The 18,383-nt window shown below is 58.9% G+C and overlaps 1 protein-coding gene across 2 annotated transcripts in view; it reads left to right on the top strand.

Annotated features, from left to right (window-relative positions):
* AHDC1 (AT-hook DNA binding motif containing 1) overlaps positions 1-18,157 on the top strand; it is a 36,981-nt gene extending 18,824 nt beyond the window's left edge. Inside the window, exons 3-6 of one of the 2 annotated variants that reach the window (XM_002913320.4) lie at positions 2,407-2,518; positions 2,640-2,677; positions 3,064-7,977; positions 17,732-18,157. In XM_002913320.4, the coding sequence (XP_002913366.2) occupies positions 3,138-7,934 (4,797 nt within the window). In that variant the 5' untranslated portion in view covers positions 2,407-2,518; positions 2,640-2,677; positions 3,064-3,137 and the 3' untranslated portion in view covers positions 7,935-7,977; positions 17,732-18,157. Of the gene's footprint in view, positions 1-2,306; positions 2,519-2,639; positions 2,678-3,063; positions 7,978-17,731 lie in introns of both variants that reach the window. The other variant, XM_034647499.1, reaches the window with a different exon arrangement.
* Positions 18,158-18,383: the final 226 nt, after the last annotated feature.

The following is an 18,383-nucleotide window of genomic DNA, read 5'->3' as shown; positions in this document are numbered from 1 at the left end:
CCAGCTGCTTCCCTCAGATCCTGGAGGCTGCAAGAGAGAGCAGTGGACAGAGTCAGGAGGTCTGGCAGGAGGACATGCCCACAGGTCTTCACGGGTGGGTGGAACAGAAGCAACGACTGGAGAGTTTTCCCTTCAGCCAAGATCACACCCTTGGGGCCCCAAGTGGGAGGTTTGCAGAGCAGGGAGGCTGGGTGAGCCCCACCCTCAGTAAGGGAGGCGTCTCAAAGACTCTCAGGAGCCATGGGTCAACCATACTGTTGGAAAGGGGACTTGGAGATGCCCGGGTCTGTGCCCCTTCCCTCCTTTGTGAGGTTGTTACCCACAGTCCCTCTTGCAAGAGCAATGGGCGAGAGAGCCTGGCCTGAGAGGAGCCAGTCCACAGTCTACAGCCTGTCCTGGGAGAGAGCAGGACCCTGAGTGATGGAGTGGGCAGGACAGAGAGGAGCAGCCGAGACCTGGGAACTGCAGAGCAAAAAGGGACAGTGGACAGAGGGATGTACCGTCTGGATAAGCAACAGAAGGGCTCTCCCCATGCTGTTTTGTGACTTTGGGCAAAGGCCCTTTCCCTGTTTGGATCTCAGTTTGCTCATCTGTGAAATGGGAAGAGCACAAGGTGGCACTGGAGCAGGGTACCCATGGGGAAGCTGATTACAAATACAGATTCCCAGATGTCCCTTCAGATCTGTGAGTCAGACTCCCCTGGACTAGGGCCTGGGTATCTGGAATGTAACACAGCTCCCCCAGGCCCAGGGTTTGGAAGCCAAATGGCTTGGCGATTTTAAGGTTCCTCCCAACCTTAAATTAGACCTCAGCTCTAGGAGCAGGGCTTTCAGGAGTGGCTGAAGGAAAGCTGCAGGAGCTGGGAGGGGAAGCAGGCTTTGAGCTCAGGGTGGAATTAGGAATCCTGCGACTTTGCACCTATGTGACTTCAGGCAAGTTCCACAATCACTGCTCTGAGCCTGTTTTTTCTATAGCACAGGGGTCCTCAGCCGTGCCTCCCGGGTTGCTGGGAAGATTCAGTGGGTCATATGTGTGGAAGTGCTTTGTAGGTTGCAAATTGCTGCCCAGCACCGGGGAGTGGAAGAGTGTTCCTTTCCACACCATCTTGTCCCCGAGTCAGCTCTGTGGTCTTCCTGTGGGGGTGACAGCCCCGGGCAGTATGGCAGCTGCTGGGAGTCTACGCATATGTGGAGGGGAAGGGGGTTGACTCTGGGGATCAAGTCAGAGCTAAACACTAAGGAGTGATCAGGTCGATCTTTAAGACCCTCCCCGTGGTCAGGGCCCTGAGTCCCCAGGCTCCCCTGGGAGTCAGACATGCCTGGATTTAAATCCCATCTCTGCCCTGACCAGCTCAGGGAGTTAGTCAGTAAATATTTATGTAGCATCCAAAGCCCAGGCCCTGGGGTCAGGGCATACAGTGGTAAACAAGACAGACCCAGTGCCTGCCTATGAGGAGCCCACACTCTGCGGGGGAGACTCACCGAAAAGCCAGTCATACAAGTAGTTGGTTGCAACAGTGATAGATACCGTGAAGGGGAAGTAGAGAGGACTCTGAGAGTGCACAGCAGGGGCCAGACTGTGGCCAGAGGTGCCGTGGGGGAGGGGGGAGTCAGAGAGGGCCTCTCTGATAAAGGTGGAAGAGGGGTCAGAGAACATCCTTTCCCACATGCTTGTCTCTCGCCCTCTCTCCACACCCTTCTTGGGTCCCACCTTTGGGTCTGGAGAGGAATGAGAGAAACCACGTGGGAAGAGGCAGGGCTCATTGCTCTGTGCACCTCGTGCATCCATTCATAAGAAACAGTCAATATTTCTTAAAGCACGCTTGTGGGTCACGTGCTGACCAGGGTGTTGGGAGATCTACACAGAAGTGAAGAGACAGAAATCCTAGCTTTCGGGGTGCTCACCACCTTCCAGTGGCTGGTTTCCTCTGTAAAGGTGGGGACGATGAGCATCCTGATTTCCCGTTTGCAGGGGGCTTAGATGAGATAATCCGCATAAAGTGCTTACGGCCTGTTGTTCGGCAGTAGGGGAAGTGTCCCCAAAGCGTATGAGCTTTCATTGTTGCTGACTGCCTGGTATGATTGTCACACCTCTGACCTGAGGCACTCTTCACTTTTTTTTTACAGCTCTTATCCTACTAATAATTAAAGCGTTTATGATTATCTGATCACTGTTTGTCTACCCGGTCTTTGTGCAAAGTAGGCACTCCATAAGTAATGAGTAAATGAATGAATGATGTTACTTCATCTCTGAGCCTCCATTTCTTCATCTGCAAGATGGGGTTATTAATAGCCCCTACCTCACAGGATTTGTATGAAGAATTAAATGAAACGATGCCTGGACAGCTTCCAGCCCAGTGCCTGGCGCGCAGTAGGTGCTCACTAAAGCTGCGATGGTCCTTTCCAGGCGCTGTCCACGCCCCGAGGCCTGGGCTCAGGCCGAAGTTGCTCCACAGCACCCCCAGCTGACAGCCAGCAACTGGCAGAGCCCCCAGGCCCTGGGGCCCTCTCTCTCCCAGGTCAGCCGGGTGTGGGCTGGAGGGAGCACCGAGGGAGCTGGGGGTGGTGTATGGAGGAGGCAGTGAGTGGTTGGGCTGTGGCCACCTTGACAATTCAGATCCCCTGTCTTGTTGCCCACAGAGATCTCCAGTGTGACAGCCCAGGCGGCAGAGCCGAGGGTGAGTGGCCGGGCTTCTCCTAAAATGGGGGGGGGGGGCAGGCAGAGGGAAAAGGTCATGCCCTGGATAGGATTTCCTGGCCTTCTCCTTAATTTTGATCTGGAGTGGTCACCCCAGCCTGCTGATGGCCTTCCTCCTCCAAGTCAGGCATCTTCTTCTCCCTGAGCCCGTAGCCAGGGTCTAGAAGTGGGTGAGCTGTCAACAAGTGGGACTGGGGCCTCCTAGGGGTTCATGGGGCATGTGGTGGTTCGGGAAAAGACTGGGCATCAACTTGGGGATGGGGCTTGAGGGGACTCCCAGGAGGGGTGGCAGCGGCTCACTGGGGATGTGGGAAGCTGAGGTCTTGGGCGTTCAGTGAGGGCTCTCTTGCCCATCCTGCCCCACAGGTCCTGGTCCCGGCTTCTCGCACCCTCATGTCAGCCCCGGCCCCGCCCGGCGGCCCGCGGAGGACAAGGTCAGGATGCGTGTGAAGCCCCAGGGCCTGGTGGTGACTTCCAGTGCCGTGTGCAGCTCTCCTGACTACCTCCGGGAGCCCAAGTACTACCCCGGCGGCCCCCCCACCCCACGGCCCTTGCTTCCCACCCGGCCCCCTGCCAGCCCACCCGACAAGGCCTTCGCCCACACCTTCTCCGAGAACCCACGCCCACCCCCACGCCGGGACCCCAGCACCCGGCGCCCACCAGTCCTTGCCAAGGGGGACGACCCGCTGCCCCCAAGGGCAGCCCGTCCCGTCTCACAGGCCCGCTGCCCCACCCCCGCGGGAGACGGCAACAGCTCCCGACGTCGCTGGGACAACGGGAGGGTGAAGCTGCGTCCAGTGGTGCGGCTGATTGACATCATGAAGGACCTGACCCGGCTCTCCCAGGACCTGCAGCACAGCGGCGTGCACCTGGACTGTGGTGGCCTCAGACTCAGCCGCCCGCCTGCCCCGCCCCCCGGTGACCTTCAGTACAGCTTCTTCTCCTCACCCAGCCTGGCCAACAGCATCCGCAGCCCCGAAGAGCGGGCCACCCCCCACGCCAAGTCAGAGAGGCCCAGCCACCCCCTCTATGAGCCTGAGCCCGAGCCTAGGGACAGTCCCCAGCCTGGCCAAGGCCATAGTCCCGGAGCCACGGCCGCGGCCACCGGGCTGCCCCCAGAGCCAGAGCCAGACGGCCCTGATTACTCGGAACTTGCTGACGCCGACATCCTCAGCGAGCTGGCCTCCCTTACTTGCCCTGAGGCCCAGCTGCTGGAGGCCCAGGCCCTCGAGCCACCATCTCCTGAGCCAGAGCCTCAGCTCCTGGACCCCCAGCCCCGCTTCCTGGACCCACAGGCACTAGAGCCTCTCGGGGAAGCTTTGGAGCTGCCACCCCTGCAACCTCTTGCTGACCCTCTGGGGCTGCCAGGCCTGGCGCTGCAGGCCCTGGATACCCTGCCCGACTCCCTGGAGTCGCAGCTGCTTGACCCTCAGGCACTTGACCCCCTGCCCAAGTTGCTTGACGTCCCTGGCCGCCGTCTGGAGCCTCAGCAGCCCCTGGGGCCCTGCCCACTGGGCGAGACCTTGCGCCTGGACTTGTGTTCACCCCATGGCCCCCACGGGCCTGAGGGTCACCCCAAGTACGCCTTGCGGCGCACTGATAGGCCAAAGATCCTGTGTCGCCGGCGGAAAGCTGGACGGGGGCGCAAGGCAGACGCTGGACCAGAGGGCCGCCTGCTGTCCCTGCCTATGCCCACAGGGCTGGCGGCCGCCTTGGCCGAGCCCCCGCCACCACCTCCTCCACCACCTCCTGCCCTGCCGGGCCCGGGCCCAGTCCCAGAGCTGGAGCCAGAATCCTCCCAGACACCGGTGGTCCCCACCCGCAAAGGCAAGTGCCGGGGCGTGCGGCGCATGGTGGTGAAGATGGCCAAAATCCCGGTGTCGCTGGGGCGGCGGAACAAGACCACATACAAGGTGTCCTCCTTGAGCAGCAGTCTGAGCGTGGAGGGCAAGGAGCTGGGCCTGCGCGTCTCCGCAGAGCCCACGCCATTGCTGAAGATGAAGAACAACGGGCGGAACGTGGTGGTAGTCTTCCCGCCTGGGGAGATGCCCATTATTCTTAAGCGGAAACGCGGCCGCCCTCCTAAGAACCTGCTGCTGGGTCCTGGCAAGCCGAAGGAGCCAGCAGTGGTGGCGGCTGAAGCGGCCACCGTGGCGGCGGCCACCATGGCCATGCCAGAGGTGAAGAAACGGCGGCGGCGGAAGCAGAAGCTGGCCTCCCCCCAGCCGTCCTACGCAGCAGACGCCAATGACAGTAAGGCCGAGTACTCCGACGTTCTCGCCAAGCTGGCCTTCCTGAACCGCCAGAGCCAGTGTGCTGGGCGGTGCTCGCCCCCCCGCTGCTGGACGCCCAGCGAGCCCGAGTCGGTACACCAGGCCCCTGACACCCAGAGCATCTCCCACTTCCTGCACCGGGTGCAGGGCTTCCGACGGCGTGGTGGTAAAGCAGGCGGTTTTGGTGGCCGGGGTGGGGGCCACGCAGCCAAGGCGGCCCGATGCTCCTTCAGTGACTTCTTCGAGGGCATTGGCAAGAAAAAGAAAGTGGTGGCAGTGGCAGCTGCCGGCGTCGGGGGTCCCAGCCTCACTGAATTGGGGCACCCACGCAAACGGGGCCGGGGGGAGGTGGACGCCATGACTGGGAAGCCCAAGCGCAAGAGGCGGTCCCGGAAGAACGGGACTCTGTTTCCAGAGCAGGTGCCTGGCGGCCCAGGCTTTGGGGAGGCAGGCGCCGAGTGGGCCGGGGACAAGGGTGGTGGCTGGGCCCCTCACCACGGGCACCCAGGCGGGCAAGCTGGCCGAAACTGTGGGTTCCAGGGGACCGAGGCCCAGGCCTTTGCCTCCACCGGGCTCGAGAGTGGGGCCTCAGGCCGCGGCAGCTACTACGGCACGGGCGCGCCTGCGGGCCAGACCGAGCTCAGCCAGGAGCGCCAAAACCTCTTCACCGGCTATTTTCGCTCACTGCTCGATTCGGATGACTCCTCCGACCTCTTAGACTTTGCCCTCTCAGCCTCTCGCCCTGAGTCCCGGAAGGCATCGGGCACCTACGCAGGGCCCCCCGCCAGCACCCTGCCTGCCCAGCGGGGCCTGGCCACCTTCCCCAGCCGGGGGGCCAAGGCCAGCCCTGTGGCAGTGGGCAGCAGTGGGGCCGGGGCGGACCCCTCCTTCCAGCCCGTCCTGCCCGCTCGCCAGACCTTCCCGCCGGGCCGGGCGGCGAGCTACGGGATAACTCCAGCCACTTCAGACTGCCGGGCAGCCGAGACCTTCCCAAAGCTGGCTCCGCCGCCTTCCGCCGTGGCCCGCTCACCCACCGCCCACCCGCCCGCCAGCACCTACCCGCCTCAGTACGGTGGCTATGGGGCCGGACAGAGCGTTTTTGCCCCAGCTAAGCCCTTTACGGGCCAGGACTGTGCTAACAGCAAGGACTGCAGCTTTGCCTACGGCAGCGGCAGTAGCCTGCCCGCCTCTCCCAGCAGCGCCCACAGCGCCGGCTACGCCCCACCGCCTACGGGTGGCCCCTGCCTTCCACCCAGCAAGGCCTCCTTCTTCAACAGCTCGGAGGGGGCCCCCTTCTCTGGTTCAGCCCCCACACCCCTGCGCTGTGACAGCCGGGCCAGCACCGTCTCTCCCGGCGGCTACATGGTGCCCAAGGGCACCACAGCCTCTGCCGCCTCCGCCGCCTCTGCCTCCTCCTCGTCCTCCTCCTTCCAGCCCTCGCCTGAAAACTGTCGGCAGTTCGCGGGGGCTTCTCAGTGGCCTTTCCGGCAGGGCTATGGAGGCCTGGACTGGGCCTCTGAGGCCTTCAGTCAACTCTACAATCCTGGTTTCGACTGCCACGTCAGCGAGCCCAACGTGATCCTGGACATCTCCAACTACACGCCGCAGAAGGTGAAGCAGCAGACAGCCGTGTCCGAGACCTTCTCCGAGTCGTCCTCCGACAGCACCCAGTTCAATCAGCCGGTCAGCGGCGGCTTTCGGCGCGCCAACAGCGAGGCCTCGAGCAGCGAGGGCCAGTCGAGCCTGTCCAGCCTGGAGAAACTGATGATGGACTGGAACGAGGCGTCCTCTGCCCCCGGCTACAACTGGAACCAGAGCGTCCTCTTCCAGAGCAGCTCCAAGCCGGGCCGCGGACGGCGGAAGAAGGTGGACCTGTTCGAGGCCTCACATCTGGGCTTCCCGTCGTCCGCCTCGGCCACTGCCTCAGGCTACCCATCCAAACGGAGCACCGGGCCCCGGCAGCCACGGGGTGGACGGGGTGGTGGGGCCTGCTCAGCTAAGAAGGAGCGGGGCGGGGCGGCCGCCAAAGCCAAGTTCATCCCCAAGCCACAGCCCGTCAACCCCCTGTTCCAGGACAGCCCAGACCTCGGCCTGGACTACTACAGTGGGGACAGCAGCATGTCACCACTGCCCTCCCAGTCGAGGGCCTTCGGCGTGGGTGAGCGAGACCCTTGTGACTTCATGGGACCCTACTCCATGAACCCGTCCACTCCTTCTGACGGCACCTTCGGCCAAGGCTTCCACTGCGACTCGCCCAGCCTGGGTGCTCCTGACCTAGATGGCAAGCATTTCCCGCCTCTGGCCCACCCACCCACGGTGTTTGATGCCGGTCTGCAGAAGGCGTACTCACCCACCTGCTCACCCACGCTGGGCTTCAAGGAAGAGCTGCGGCCGCCACCCACGAAGCTGGCTGCCTGTGAGCCCCTCAAGCATGGGCTCCAGGGGGCCAGCCTGGGCCACGCGGCTGCAGCCCAGGCCCACCTTAGCTGTCGGGACCTGCCGCTGGGCCAGCCCCACTACGACTCCCCCAGCTGCAAGGGTGCAGCTTACTGGTACCCGCCGGGCTCAGCTGCCCGCAGCCCACCCTATGAAGGGAAGGTGGGTACAGGGCTGCTGGCTGACTTCCTGGGCAGGACGGAGGCCGCGTGCCTCAGTGCCCCGCACCTGGCTAGCCCACCGGCCACACCCAAGGCCGACAAGGAGCCACTGGAGATGGCCCGGCCGCCTGGCCCACCCCGTGGCCCTGCTGCCGCTGCCGCTGGCTATGGCTGCCCGCTCCTTAGTGACTTGACCCTGTCCCCTGTGCCGAGGGACTCGCTGCTGCCCCTGCAGGATACCGCCTACAGGTATCCAGGCTTTATGCCGCAGGCGCATCCCGGCCTAGGTGGGGGCCCCAAGAGCGGCTTCCTGGGGCCCATGGCGGAACCTCACCCTGAGGACACATTCACCGTCACCTCCCTGTAGTGCCAACTGAAGTGCCGACTGGACCTCGAGGTTTTGTTCCTGGGTGAGTCTGGGGGTGGGGTGGAGTGGGCGGAGACCTGGGCAGGCGGGGGAGGATGAGGCCGTTAGGGCTTGGGCAAGGGGAAGAGGCACCGGGATGAGCGGGAAGGACTTAAGGACAAGATCAGGGACCCCAATAAGAGGAAGTTGGGATTCAGGAAGGAGACTGGGATTGGATGTTGGGGACAGTCTTCAGGAAGAGATGGGGTGCTTGGGTGGGGAACCCAGCATCAGACTCGGACGTGGAGTTACTGAAATGGTTGGAGAACCCTAGATTGGGTGGGGCCATCTGGTTTGGTTCATCAAGCGTTTATGTCCCTTGTCCGTGCTAGGTCCTGGGCAGGCGCTGCCTGAGTCCCCCGAAACACTCGCCACTTGACGTCTTGCCAGGGAGGGCATTGCATGGCCCTGTGGGAGATGAGTGAAGGGTGAAGCAGGCTGGATGATTAACTGCCAGGGCCCATCCAGGGTACCAACCCGGCCAGACTCGCTCGTTTCTCTAGGAGCTTCATTAAGTTCACGATGCACTCTGGCGAGGGCCAGGCCTCGGGTATGGTCCCTGCGTCTTGGTCACAGTCTGCAAGGGCTTTAGAAAATGGCCTGAAGTTTCTTTCCTGGTCTCTTGGGGCCCACCCAGAGATTCTCTTTTACTGTCTTTGACCTGAGGTGGGCTCTGAGTGGTCAGAGGCAGGTGGGGTAGGGAGCCAGAAGTGAGCAAGGGATGCTGGGCTCCTGCTGTGCCTGACAACCCGTCCCCAGGTGGTCTGTCCCCAGGCAGGATTTTTTGCCTAGGAAAAGCCAGGCTCCCTTTCCTGCAGCCCAGCCACAGGCTTTTCCGAGAGTTCAGTTAAATTCTGCTAGATGTTTAGATACTGTGTTTACCAGGCACTGTGTCCTCATGAGATGGAGTCAAAGGTTTAGTATTCTCAAGATTTTGTTTAAGAAAAGGAGAATAAAAGAGGGAAGGATGCCCCCCAAATGGTAAAAGGGGCCAGGGTCAGAAGAATCATTTTCTCGGAGCACAAGCTGCTCCAGGAAACACAGCCACAACTGGCCCATCAGATCCCACTCTTTGGACAACAGAGGTGTCACAAAATCGCCTCAGATGTGGGGGTGGAGGGGTAGGGAGGTGGCCTGTCTGAGCCCCTCACCCTCCACCTCTGCTTCCACTGCAGCCTCCTGGGAGCGCCTCTTTCTGGAGAAGGAATAGCAGGGCTCCTGGAAAGTCCCATCCCTGCTCTGGGGAGGCCATTCAAGGCCAGGGTGACTCAGGGTCCTGAAGTCATGTCAATGGAAACTTATTATCCCCTTTCTGCCTGACCCCAGGTCCCTTGGTGCCTGAAGGTGGCAAAGGGCAGCACGTGGGAATCAGGAGGCCTGGGGAAGGACCATTCCCCAATTGGCCATCAGCATGCTCCGTGTCCTTGACCGCGCTTACACTCCCTCCGTCCCTGGGACTCTGTTTCCCCATCTGTTCAAGAAATTCGACTTTGATAATCTCTTAGGTTTTGCAATTCTGCATGGCATAGACGGTGGACCAAGCTTTTTTTTTTTTTTTTTTTTTTTTGGCAGCATATCTTCCTCCTAATGAAGCCAGGCCAAGATTAAAATGGCCTTCCATTCCCCATGCGTCTCACTGCAAGCAGCAGAGCTGCAGATCTGAAGCAGGCCAGGGAGAAGCTGCTTAGGGTTTAAAATGTCAAACTCTTGATCCTTCTCACTGGAGGGGAGATGTCTCATGGATAATCCAGAAATGTGAAATAATCCAAAAACCGTTCCTCCTGGGCTCTGGATGGGAAAATAAAGCGAGTGTGGGGGCTGGGTGTTTGAGCAGGTCACAGCTCAGTGAGATACATAATGGAACCATCCAGTGAGGCCTGAACACAGGAGGAACTGGGATGCCATCCAGCCCCACATTCTGGCCACGCTCCCCACTCAGGGTTGGGAGTTGACAGCACTGTCCTCAGACTGATGCATTCACTTGTTCCAGAGACATCTGTCCAGCACCCACCATGAAGCAGGCATGGGGGGGGCGCCCCAGTGAACGCCACAGATGAGGTCCTGATCCTCAGGGGGCTTCCAGTTTAGAGAGAAAGACAATATGTAGACTGACACAAAGCAGTTGGTAATGATTACCGTAGGAAGGACTATGAGAGAGGAAGGCTAGGAGCTTGTGGGAACCTGCAGCGGGCTGACCAGATCCTGAAGCTGATGCCTGAAGGATGAAGGGGCACCAGCTTAACAGGGAGTGGGAAGGGCATTCTGGGCAGAGGGAACAGCAGTGGGTGAAGCCTGGGGCAGGAAGGAGCTCAACCTTGAGGAACCGATAAGAGGACAGTAATTACTCACTGAGTGAGCAGGCAAAGCAGGCAGGGCCAGAATGTGCAGGCAGGGCACCTGAAGGAGTTTAAACTATATTCCGAGAGTAGTGGGGAGCCATTGAAGAGTTACCAGCTAGAAGGCCCCCCCCACACACACAGACACACCCCAGAGCGAGTGCTGAAGGAGGGAGACGTGCTCATTCGCCTGCAGGCAGTGAGCATTCTGACGTGGGGCTCTGGAGGCTTAGAGGAGACAAAGCAGTCCTGGTCCTGTCCTCAGAGTTGAGTATCCACCCCGGGAAGCTAAAACAGGTCCACAAAGAACCTGAAAACAGCTGGTGGCAAGTGGCAGGTGCCAGAGGCAGGGAGAAACAAAGCTTGTGTACCAGAAAGGTGGGTGTTAGGGTTAGAAGTCCTCTCTCAGAACTTTTGGTGAGAAAAGGCACCCATGTCGGGCTGGGCACTTCCTGCAACGCTGCCCCACTGAGCCTTCGCAGCAGGCTGGGAGATGGTAGTGCCCTCCCCCTGCCACCTCCTCGGAGAGTTGAGGAAGCGGGTACAGTTAGGAACATTACCCAGGGGGTCCACCGTTAGTCAGTGGTTGAGTCCGGATTCACACCCAATACTGCCTCTCCCCCCAGAACCTGGGTATCTTGCCTTACCACTCCCCCAATACCCCACGCCGCTGACTCCCCATCCGCAAAATGACAGATTGGTTGGACACTCTACAAATGTTTCTGGGCCTGGCATTTTAAACGGATTTTGAGATTTTATGGAAGAAGCTGCATTTGAGCTGGACCTTGAAGAATAGGCAAAATTTGGATGGACAGAGATGTGAGGGGAAAGGCATTCTAGGCAGAGGAAACTGTGGGCAGGGGGAGGGTCACACCCCACTGTGAATTAGAAGAGAAAAGCTCAGGGGAGTCAGAGTGTGGAATGTGGGACACCCCCCCCTTGGTCTGAGAGCTGGGCTGGTGGGACAGAGGGAAGGGGTAGAGGGTGGGGAGCGCTCAGGCCCAGGGCAGACCTCTCCAGTCCCTTAGCTGGAAAACCGAGCCAGGGAGACTGACTCCACATTGGGCCCTCATGGCTGAAGGTCAGCCCTACCAGACCCTGTGCAATCAGGAAAGGCCCTCCGAGGTGCTCAGGAATCTCGAGTCCCCCTCTCCTCCCTATTCCCTCTCAGGCTTGGACCTGAGGCCAAGAGAAATGTCACAGGTCCTCCAAGGTTACACCAGCCTGGGGCCTGACCGGAGCAGGAAGCAGTTTCCAAGGCCACCAGCCAACCGGGGTCAGCAGGCACGCCCGGACCTGGGCCAGGCCCCAGCTGCTCTGGGCTTTGTCTCTCTGTGTCTTAAAACCTCAAGAGGTCACTTGATCTTGCCTCTGGCTCTGAGCGAGAAGCCCTCACGTCAGGGGTCAGCCATCCCTGCCCTGCCTCTTGTGGGCTTCTCTTCGCACTCTCTGAGGCCGTCCTCCCTCCCATCCCACGTCTTGCCTCTCCCACGGCCATTTTCAGGCCAGGCCTTCTTGTTCTGAGCCCGCATTTCCTGGAAATATAATCTCTCTGTGAACGTGCCCTCTCCTGCTCCTCTCCCATCTCCCCACATCACTGTGGACCCGGAAGAGCCCAAGGGAGGGGGGCCCTGGAACTGGGTGGTGGTGAGGAACATGCCTGTGGGCAAGACCAGCCTCTGTGCGGAGCCCGGTTCCATCCCTTACCAGTTATGTGACCCGGTGAGTCACATCACCTTGCTGTGTCTCCCATGAGAATTAATGAGATTCCCCATGAAGCCCTTAGCCCAGTCCCTGGGACATAGTAAGCACGTAGTCAGCGGTTGGTACATGGGTGGACAAGTGCCTCCCACCAGCTGAATTCTGTCACCCAGCCTGTGTGACTCACACACCCCTCTGACCCTTTCCTCCTCGCTCAGGACTCTGTAGGTAGCCAGCCTCCCTTCACCGGCTGCCCCTGTTGTCTCCTAGGAAGGATTTTGTGTCTAGTGTGGGTTTGCGTCCTTTGGTGGGAGGGTATGAAACACCACCTAGTTTTTGGCCTTAGCAACTGGGCTGATTCCTCCCTGGGGGGCCCAGAGGAAAGGTAAGTCACCCCCCCACACACAAGGGACCTGAAGCCTGATGGGCAACAGGACCCAGACTTCTAAATGACCCAGGTTGGCTAGAAGCCCTTCCCATGCAGGTCCTCACACCAATCCCCTTTCTTGGTGCCTCGTGACTTTGTAAAGACATCATGGCTTTTTCTCGCAGCAGATTTGCCATCTTTGTCCTCACTTTTGCTGCCTTAGTGCCCTCTGTGCTAGAGGACGGGGAAAGCAGTAGGTTAATTCTGTGTTCAGCGCACGCGAACCAGCCACCTGCCCTCATGGCGTTTACAGCCTATAAACACGCAGTCATTCAAAGTCTCCATGTGGACATCATGCTCCAGGGCAGGGACTGAAATAGGCCCCCTGGAAATTCCAGGGACCGCCCTCCTGAACCATGAGCAGGGCAGGCAGCAAGAGCTTCCTGGAGCCAGAAAATGGGTCTTGGGGGGCACCTGGATGACTCAGTCGGTTAAGCGTCCAACTCTTGATCTCAGCTCAGGTCTGGATCTCAGGGTCGTGAGTTCAAGCCCCATGCTGGACTGGACGTAGAGCCTGCTTTAGAAAAAAGAAAATGGGTCTTGAGCAAATTTAAGGCTTCAGAAGCTGTGGCCCTGGGTCAGTCAACCGGTGGCTGCCCTGTCTCTGCCCAGCCCCAGTCCGTTCCCCTCATCGTGGCCACCAGAATGCTTTGTTCTTCATTACTGGATGCATGGTGTCTGGAGCCCCCCACATATTTATTGGATGAATCGATTCCAGCCCTTTTGCTCCTGAGACTCCATTGCTTACCATCTGTCTATGGCATCCTCCCCGCCCCCACCCCTCCAGTCTCCTCGCCTACAAAATAACAGCCCAGCCACTAGCCTGGTATTCCAGGTATTCAGGTCTCCCTTTTCCGCCCTGACCTCCTTCTCACACACCCTCCCTTTCCAGCCCTAGAATGTGGAATTAGGAGGGAACTTTCTTTCCCCAGTGTGCCCTGTGCCTTTCCTCTAGCTGTCACTGGTCTGGGCTACCCTTTCCTGCCCACCATCCATCTCCCACCTGTCAGTTCCTATCTTTCATTCAGGCGTCACCTCCTCCAAGAAGCGTTCCAGGATCCTTCCCAGGCCCACTTAATCTCCAGCCCTTTATGCATCCATGACAACCCTTCCTGGGAATGTCCTCACCACATCATCGGCTCCTTTAGGCTGGTTGCTCATCTCTGTGCACCTTCCCCATCTTCCCCGATGTCACGTCATGCCTGGGACATTGTTTTTGCCTTGAGTTGAAGACAAGCGTGTAGACTGAAAAGAATTGAGAGCGGGAAGGGCAAGGAGGGGGAGTGGGTATGAGACCATTTCTGTCACGGCTGCTATCCTCAGATACGCTCCTGAAATGGGGCAGGGGAGGGGTGTACAAATAAACCGATTCAGACTCTCCAGCCACCTAGGGTTTTGGAGTTCTCCTTGTACAACCCCGCCCAGTTTACAGACAGGGAACGGGACTTGCCCAAAGACACACAGCCACCCTGGCAGGAACGGAATGACAGAGCCAGGAAGGGCCCTTGGTGATCGCTCGGTCCCATGCCCAATCCATAGCCATCGCTGGGGCCTGTCTTTCCAGAGGCGTCCCTGAGCAAGAAGACAGCGTGGGTGTCGGGTGTAGAACCCCTAGGACTGGTAAGCGGCACGCAGCTCTGCACGGTGGGAGGGCCTCACAAGCCAGGTGGGCGACCATGGGTATGAACCCTGTTGGGTCCCACTAGCCGTGGACGAAGTGGGGAAAGATCCCTAAGGAGGGAATGGCTGGCGAGCTAGAGTTTAAGGAGTGCCATTGGTCACTGGGGGACACAGATTTTGAAAACCTGCTCTCAAGTTGGGGGGAGAGCCACACCCACACCCTACAGCCCATCCATCCTACCTGAGGGTGTCTCCCATCTGTCCAGTGTGGTCTGAGCCCCAGGGAAGCAGTATCCTCTCCACGTTTGAGGGACCTGCAGGCTTGACTTGGCCTGAAAATGTCAGAGGGGGTGGATCCGTCTTTAGGCAGCTGTGGTTTGCCTCTGACCCCTTTGGGGCCCAGATATCCCCCCCATTACCTGTTCAACCCCCTACTTTACATAGAGACCGAAGCCCAGGGAGGGAAAGGACTGGCCCTAGGTGACACAGCAAGTCCAGCTCAAACTCTCACACATTCTCGCTGCCTTCTGCGCCTCTGCCTTGTCGGACGTTGAGACCCCCTTCTGGAGGCAGAGACCAGAGGGTGGAGGTGAGACCGTAGCTCATGGCCTGGCAGTTAGTGGTCGTGGATGCGTGTGTGCTGGTCGCTTAAATGAAGGCTCGAACGTGTGCTCCTTGTGGGGAGAGAGCAGCCCTCTGCGGACAGCCTGATGTATACGTGACCTCCAGCACTGTGAACGTCCGCTCAGCTATCCCCCGATGCTCCCAGTGCCAGCCCCTCCTGACGGGCAGAGACCACTTCATGCCTTGGCACCTCGGCCGGCAAAACCGCTGGAGCGCGAGGGCTCTGTGGAATGTGGTTCTGCGGTTGTTGATTACAGAGGCACTATAAAAGGTTAAGTCTCAGCAACAATGGCTGGTGTCCTGGGGCCCTGGCAGCATGCTGGCATTGGGGACAGGGAGGTACCACACACTGGTCTCTGCCCTGGAGGAGCGTGGAAGGGAAGGAGAAGTGCACCAGTAGCTATGGTAACGGGGTGGTCTAAGGAGGCGTCCTGGAGGTGTGCAAGACCCGAGCTGGACCTTGCCACGCTGATCGGACTTAGAGCGGTCATCACTCTGGCATTCAGTCAGCACACAGTCTCGACCCCGGCGTGTGCTGGGCACCGTGCTCCGCAGTGGGTAGAAGGCCAGAGTTCCTCCTGCCAAGGCGGGGTTAGGTGCCCCCTCAGTGCTCCCTGAGCCCCCGAGGGTGTCCCTTGGCACAGCCCCCATCTCCCTGCATTGGAACTGCCTGCTTGGGGTCTGCTCTGCGTCCCTCTCTGCTCCGTGGAGCCCCTCAAGGGCAGGGGCCAGACCTGTCTCCTCTGCTTTGTCCCCAGTGCCCAGCGCGAGGCCACCTGGTACCGCAGCATTTGTTCTGTTTTGTGGAGTTGAACCCGGTGAGGTCAGGGTCCCCCAGGGCTACGGGGCTACGGCACCCTCCCTTCTCCCTTCTCCAGGCTCAGGAACCTCTGGTGTGGATTCTCTCCCCAGCCCCCACCCCTACCATCCCCCAGATTCTGGCCAAGTCCCGAAAGGTGGGGAGGGCAGAGGGAGGAGGCAGGTGAGACAGGGAGGGCTGAGCAGAGGGTGAGAAAGCCTCCCCGCTGCCTGGCCGCCAGCACCGCGGGAACGGTTCTGGCAGGAGCTGCCTGCTGGGCTGAGATCACCATGGAGACCTGGCTTGGAGAGGGTCACTGGCAGTGGCTAAGGGCCGGAGGGGGCGGGGGCAACCGGGATTTGTGCAGAGGCTCCCAGCCTGCCCCGGGGCCCTTCGGGGGAACAGGGAAAGCTGGGGCTTGGTACAGTCCACTTGCTGAATGGTTCGGAGCAGCCGGTCCTGAGTCTCCCCCTCACTTGTCACCCCAGCGCACTATACCTGTCACCCCAACAGAGGTTCCTTAGCTTGGGAGCTGTTCCTCAGCTGCAGTAAAGCTGCCCTACGGATAGATGCCTGCAGCCTCCCAGCCTCAGCTACTCCCCCAGATACAGCAGTCCTGTGTCCTAATGGATACCTGCTTATGGGCCCAGCCGGTCCTGTTTATCACCCTACCCGGAGAGCTGAGATCCATCCCAACAGCACCCCCCCCACCCCCAAGAGCTGCTTGTCTGCCGTTTGCCCTGGTTCTAATACAGCCGCACCCTGACAGGCGCACCCTTTCCCCCCGCGGCTAATATTCAGTCCTCCCTCACCCCCAGGAGACTTGACAGCTTAACAGAGATGCAGCTCCCACCCTTCCCCTCCCGCCTCTGCTTGCCGCCTGGGCTGATAGACTGGGATGGGGGCTGCCCCTACCTCTCGGGAGCCCACCTGGTTCTCCTGGCCCTGGGAGGGAGTCCTGGCAAGTCCAACCTCAGGACAAAAGTCTTCCCCAGGGCTGACTGCCCAGCAGACAGCAGCCGAGGCTGAGCAGAATTTAAATGTGGCCCTGTTGGGAAGGGAAGCCAAGAAAGGACAAGAGAGGAGAGGCTTTCTGTGGCTGCCTGCTTCCTGCAGGGGTGAGGGAGGGAGGGTGTTCTGCTAAGGGGTCTTAGAAGGCAGTGGCAGCACCCCCCACCCTGTAATTCTGGTGGGCTGGTCACTCACAGAGTGCAGGGACCAGAATCTCAGGGCTCTTCAAGGAGGCCAGGACTCCGAAAGTGCCAGGCTCATGACTATGAGTCGAGCCCATCCCTGTCCCTCTGGGCCTCCTCCCGCCAGCCTCAGCAAAGCCTTGGGTTCTAGATGGGGATGTCTGGAGAAGGGGTACTTCAGACCTCCAGTGTCTGGTGATTGTAGGGACTGGGAACTTGGGAGCTTCTGTGCCTCAGCAGCCAAACACAGATGGGATTGTGTTGGGCAATTTCTTTATTCCTTTATTTAGACGGACTTCCCGGTCACCTTGCCTCTGGAAGGAATAGAATGACATCGGAGGGGACTGGGAAAGGGTTGGAATTAGAAGAAATGAAAGGGTGCAGGTGTGCCGTTCACACCCGTGCTGTATGTGAGCCCTGTGCTCCCCCCTGTGTCATCCCTCACAATAGCCCGGCGTGGAGAATTCCTAAACTCATTGTTGCATGAGGAAACTGAGGCTTGGGCACCTAGCTGGCTCAGGCCCCAGGAAAATAATAATGATGTATAATCAGCATCATTTCTTATGTTTCCTATACCAGGCTTAATCCACCTTAAGCCACTGATTCCTCCCAGCAAACCTGTGGGATCCCCTTTTTACAGATGAGTAAACTGAGGCTCATGGAGATTCACTGGCTTGCCCAGTGTACTAGAGCTGTCCAGGGCTGGTGCTGGCATTTGAGCTCAGCTGTGTCTGACACAAGAGCCCAAGTCCTTAACAAACCATGCTGTCTGGAACCCCAGCTCCTTTCCCAGAGCCGCCTCTACCTCTCAGTGCGGCGGGCCTTGGATACAAACCTATTTTACAGATGGGGAAACTGAGTCCAGAGAAGTCCAGAAACAGTTCGTTGTCTCACAAGGGGCTATTTCGAGTGTTCTGGAAGAAGGAACAATGTGGTTAGCTTCTCCCAGAATCCTGGTAGGAACTGGGTGGGGGTCCTGCTCTTAGCCTCTCTGTTCTTAGAGCTCAGTGTCTGTGCCTACCCCTGACTTCTGCCTCTTCTTTTGTGTTTCTTTGCAGCTTTCAGAAAACCAACGCCAAGACCCCTCCCAGTGTCCACATTGTCCTCTGGCAGGAGCGCCTGCCCCTCTGCCTCCCACCCCACCCCACCCGTCCCCCTTGCACTACCATCTCCCCCCCACCCCTCCCCGCCCATCTCCTCCACGCAGAAGCCGAAGGTGAGCCCTTTCTGCACAAAACCAGCAATTGTAAATACTTTTTAAAAATGTACAAAACTTAAAAAACAAAACACAGTTTTAGAAAAAGACAAAAAAAAGAGAGAGAGAGCGCGAGCGTGTGCAAGAGGTTGCGAGCGGGGCCCCGAGGTGTCCAGAGCCCCTGCAAGTATGCACTGAGAAATTTATCTACAGGTCGTTTGACAAAAATGAACAATATCCTATTTATTGTATATACTGTTTTATTATAAATCGTGGATTGTATATTGCATTCTGTAAACCTGCTGTGGTCCCGTGGTGTGCAGATTCGCATGGTGGGGGGAGGGAGCAGAACCTCTTGCGGGAGCTTTTTTTTTTTTTTTCCTTTCTTTCTTATTTTTCACTCTTTTGGGTTTTCTCTTCTGTTGTTGTTGTTGTTTTCTGTTTTGGCAGGACACACCCAAAGATCCAAGTTTGTATTAAAAAGAAATGAAAAAAAGCAAAAAAAAAAAAAAAAA

The sequence above is a fragment of the Ailuropoda melanoleuca genome, chromosome 2 (genome assembly GCF_002007445.2).
Source record: "Ailuropoda melanoleuca isolate Jingjing chromosome 2, ASM200744v2, whole genome shotgun sequence".
In the NCBI taxonomy this organism is placed as follows: Eukaryota; Metazoa; Chordata; class Mammalia; order Carnivora; family Ursidae; genus Ailuropoda; species Ailuropoda melanoleuca.
Note: the sequence above shows the minus strand (reverse complement) of the source record. Positions and strands in the feature narration are given on the sequence as shown.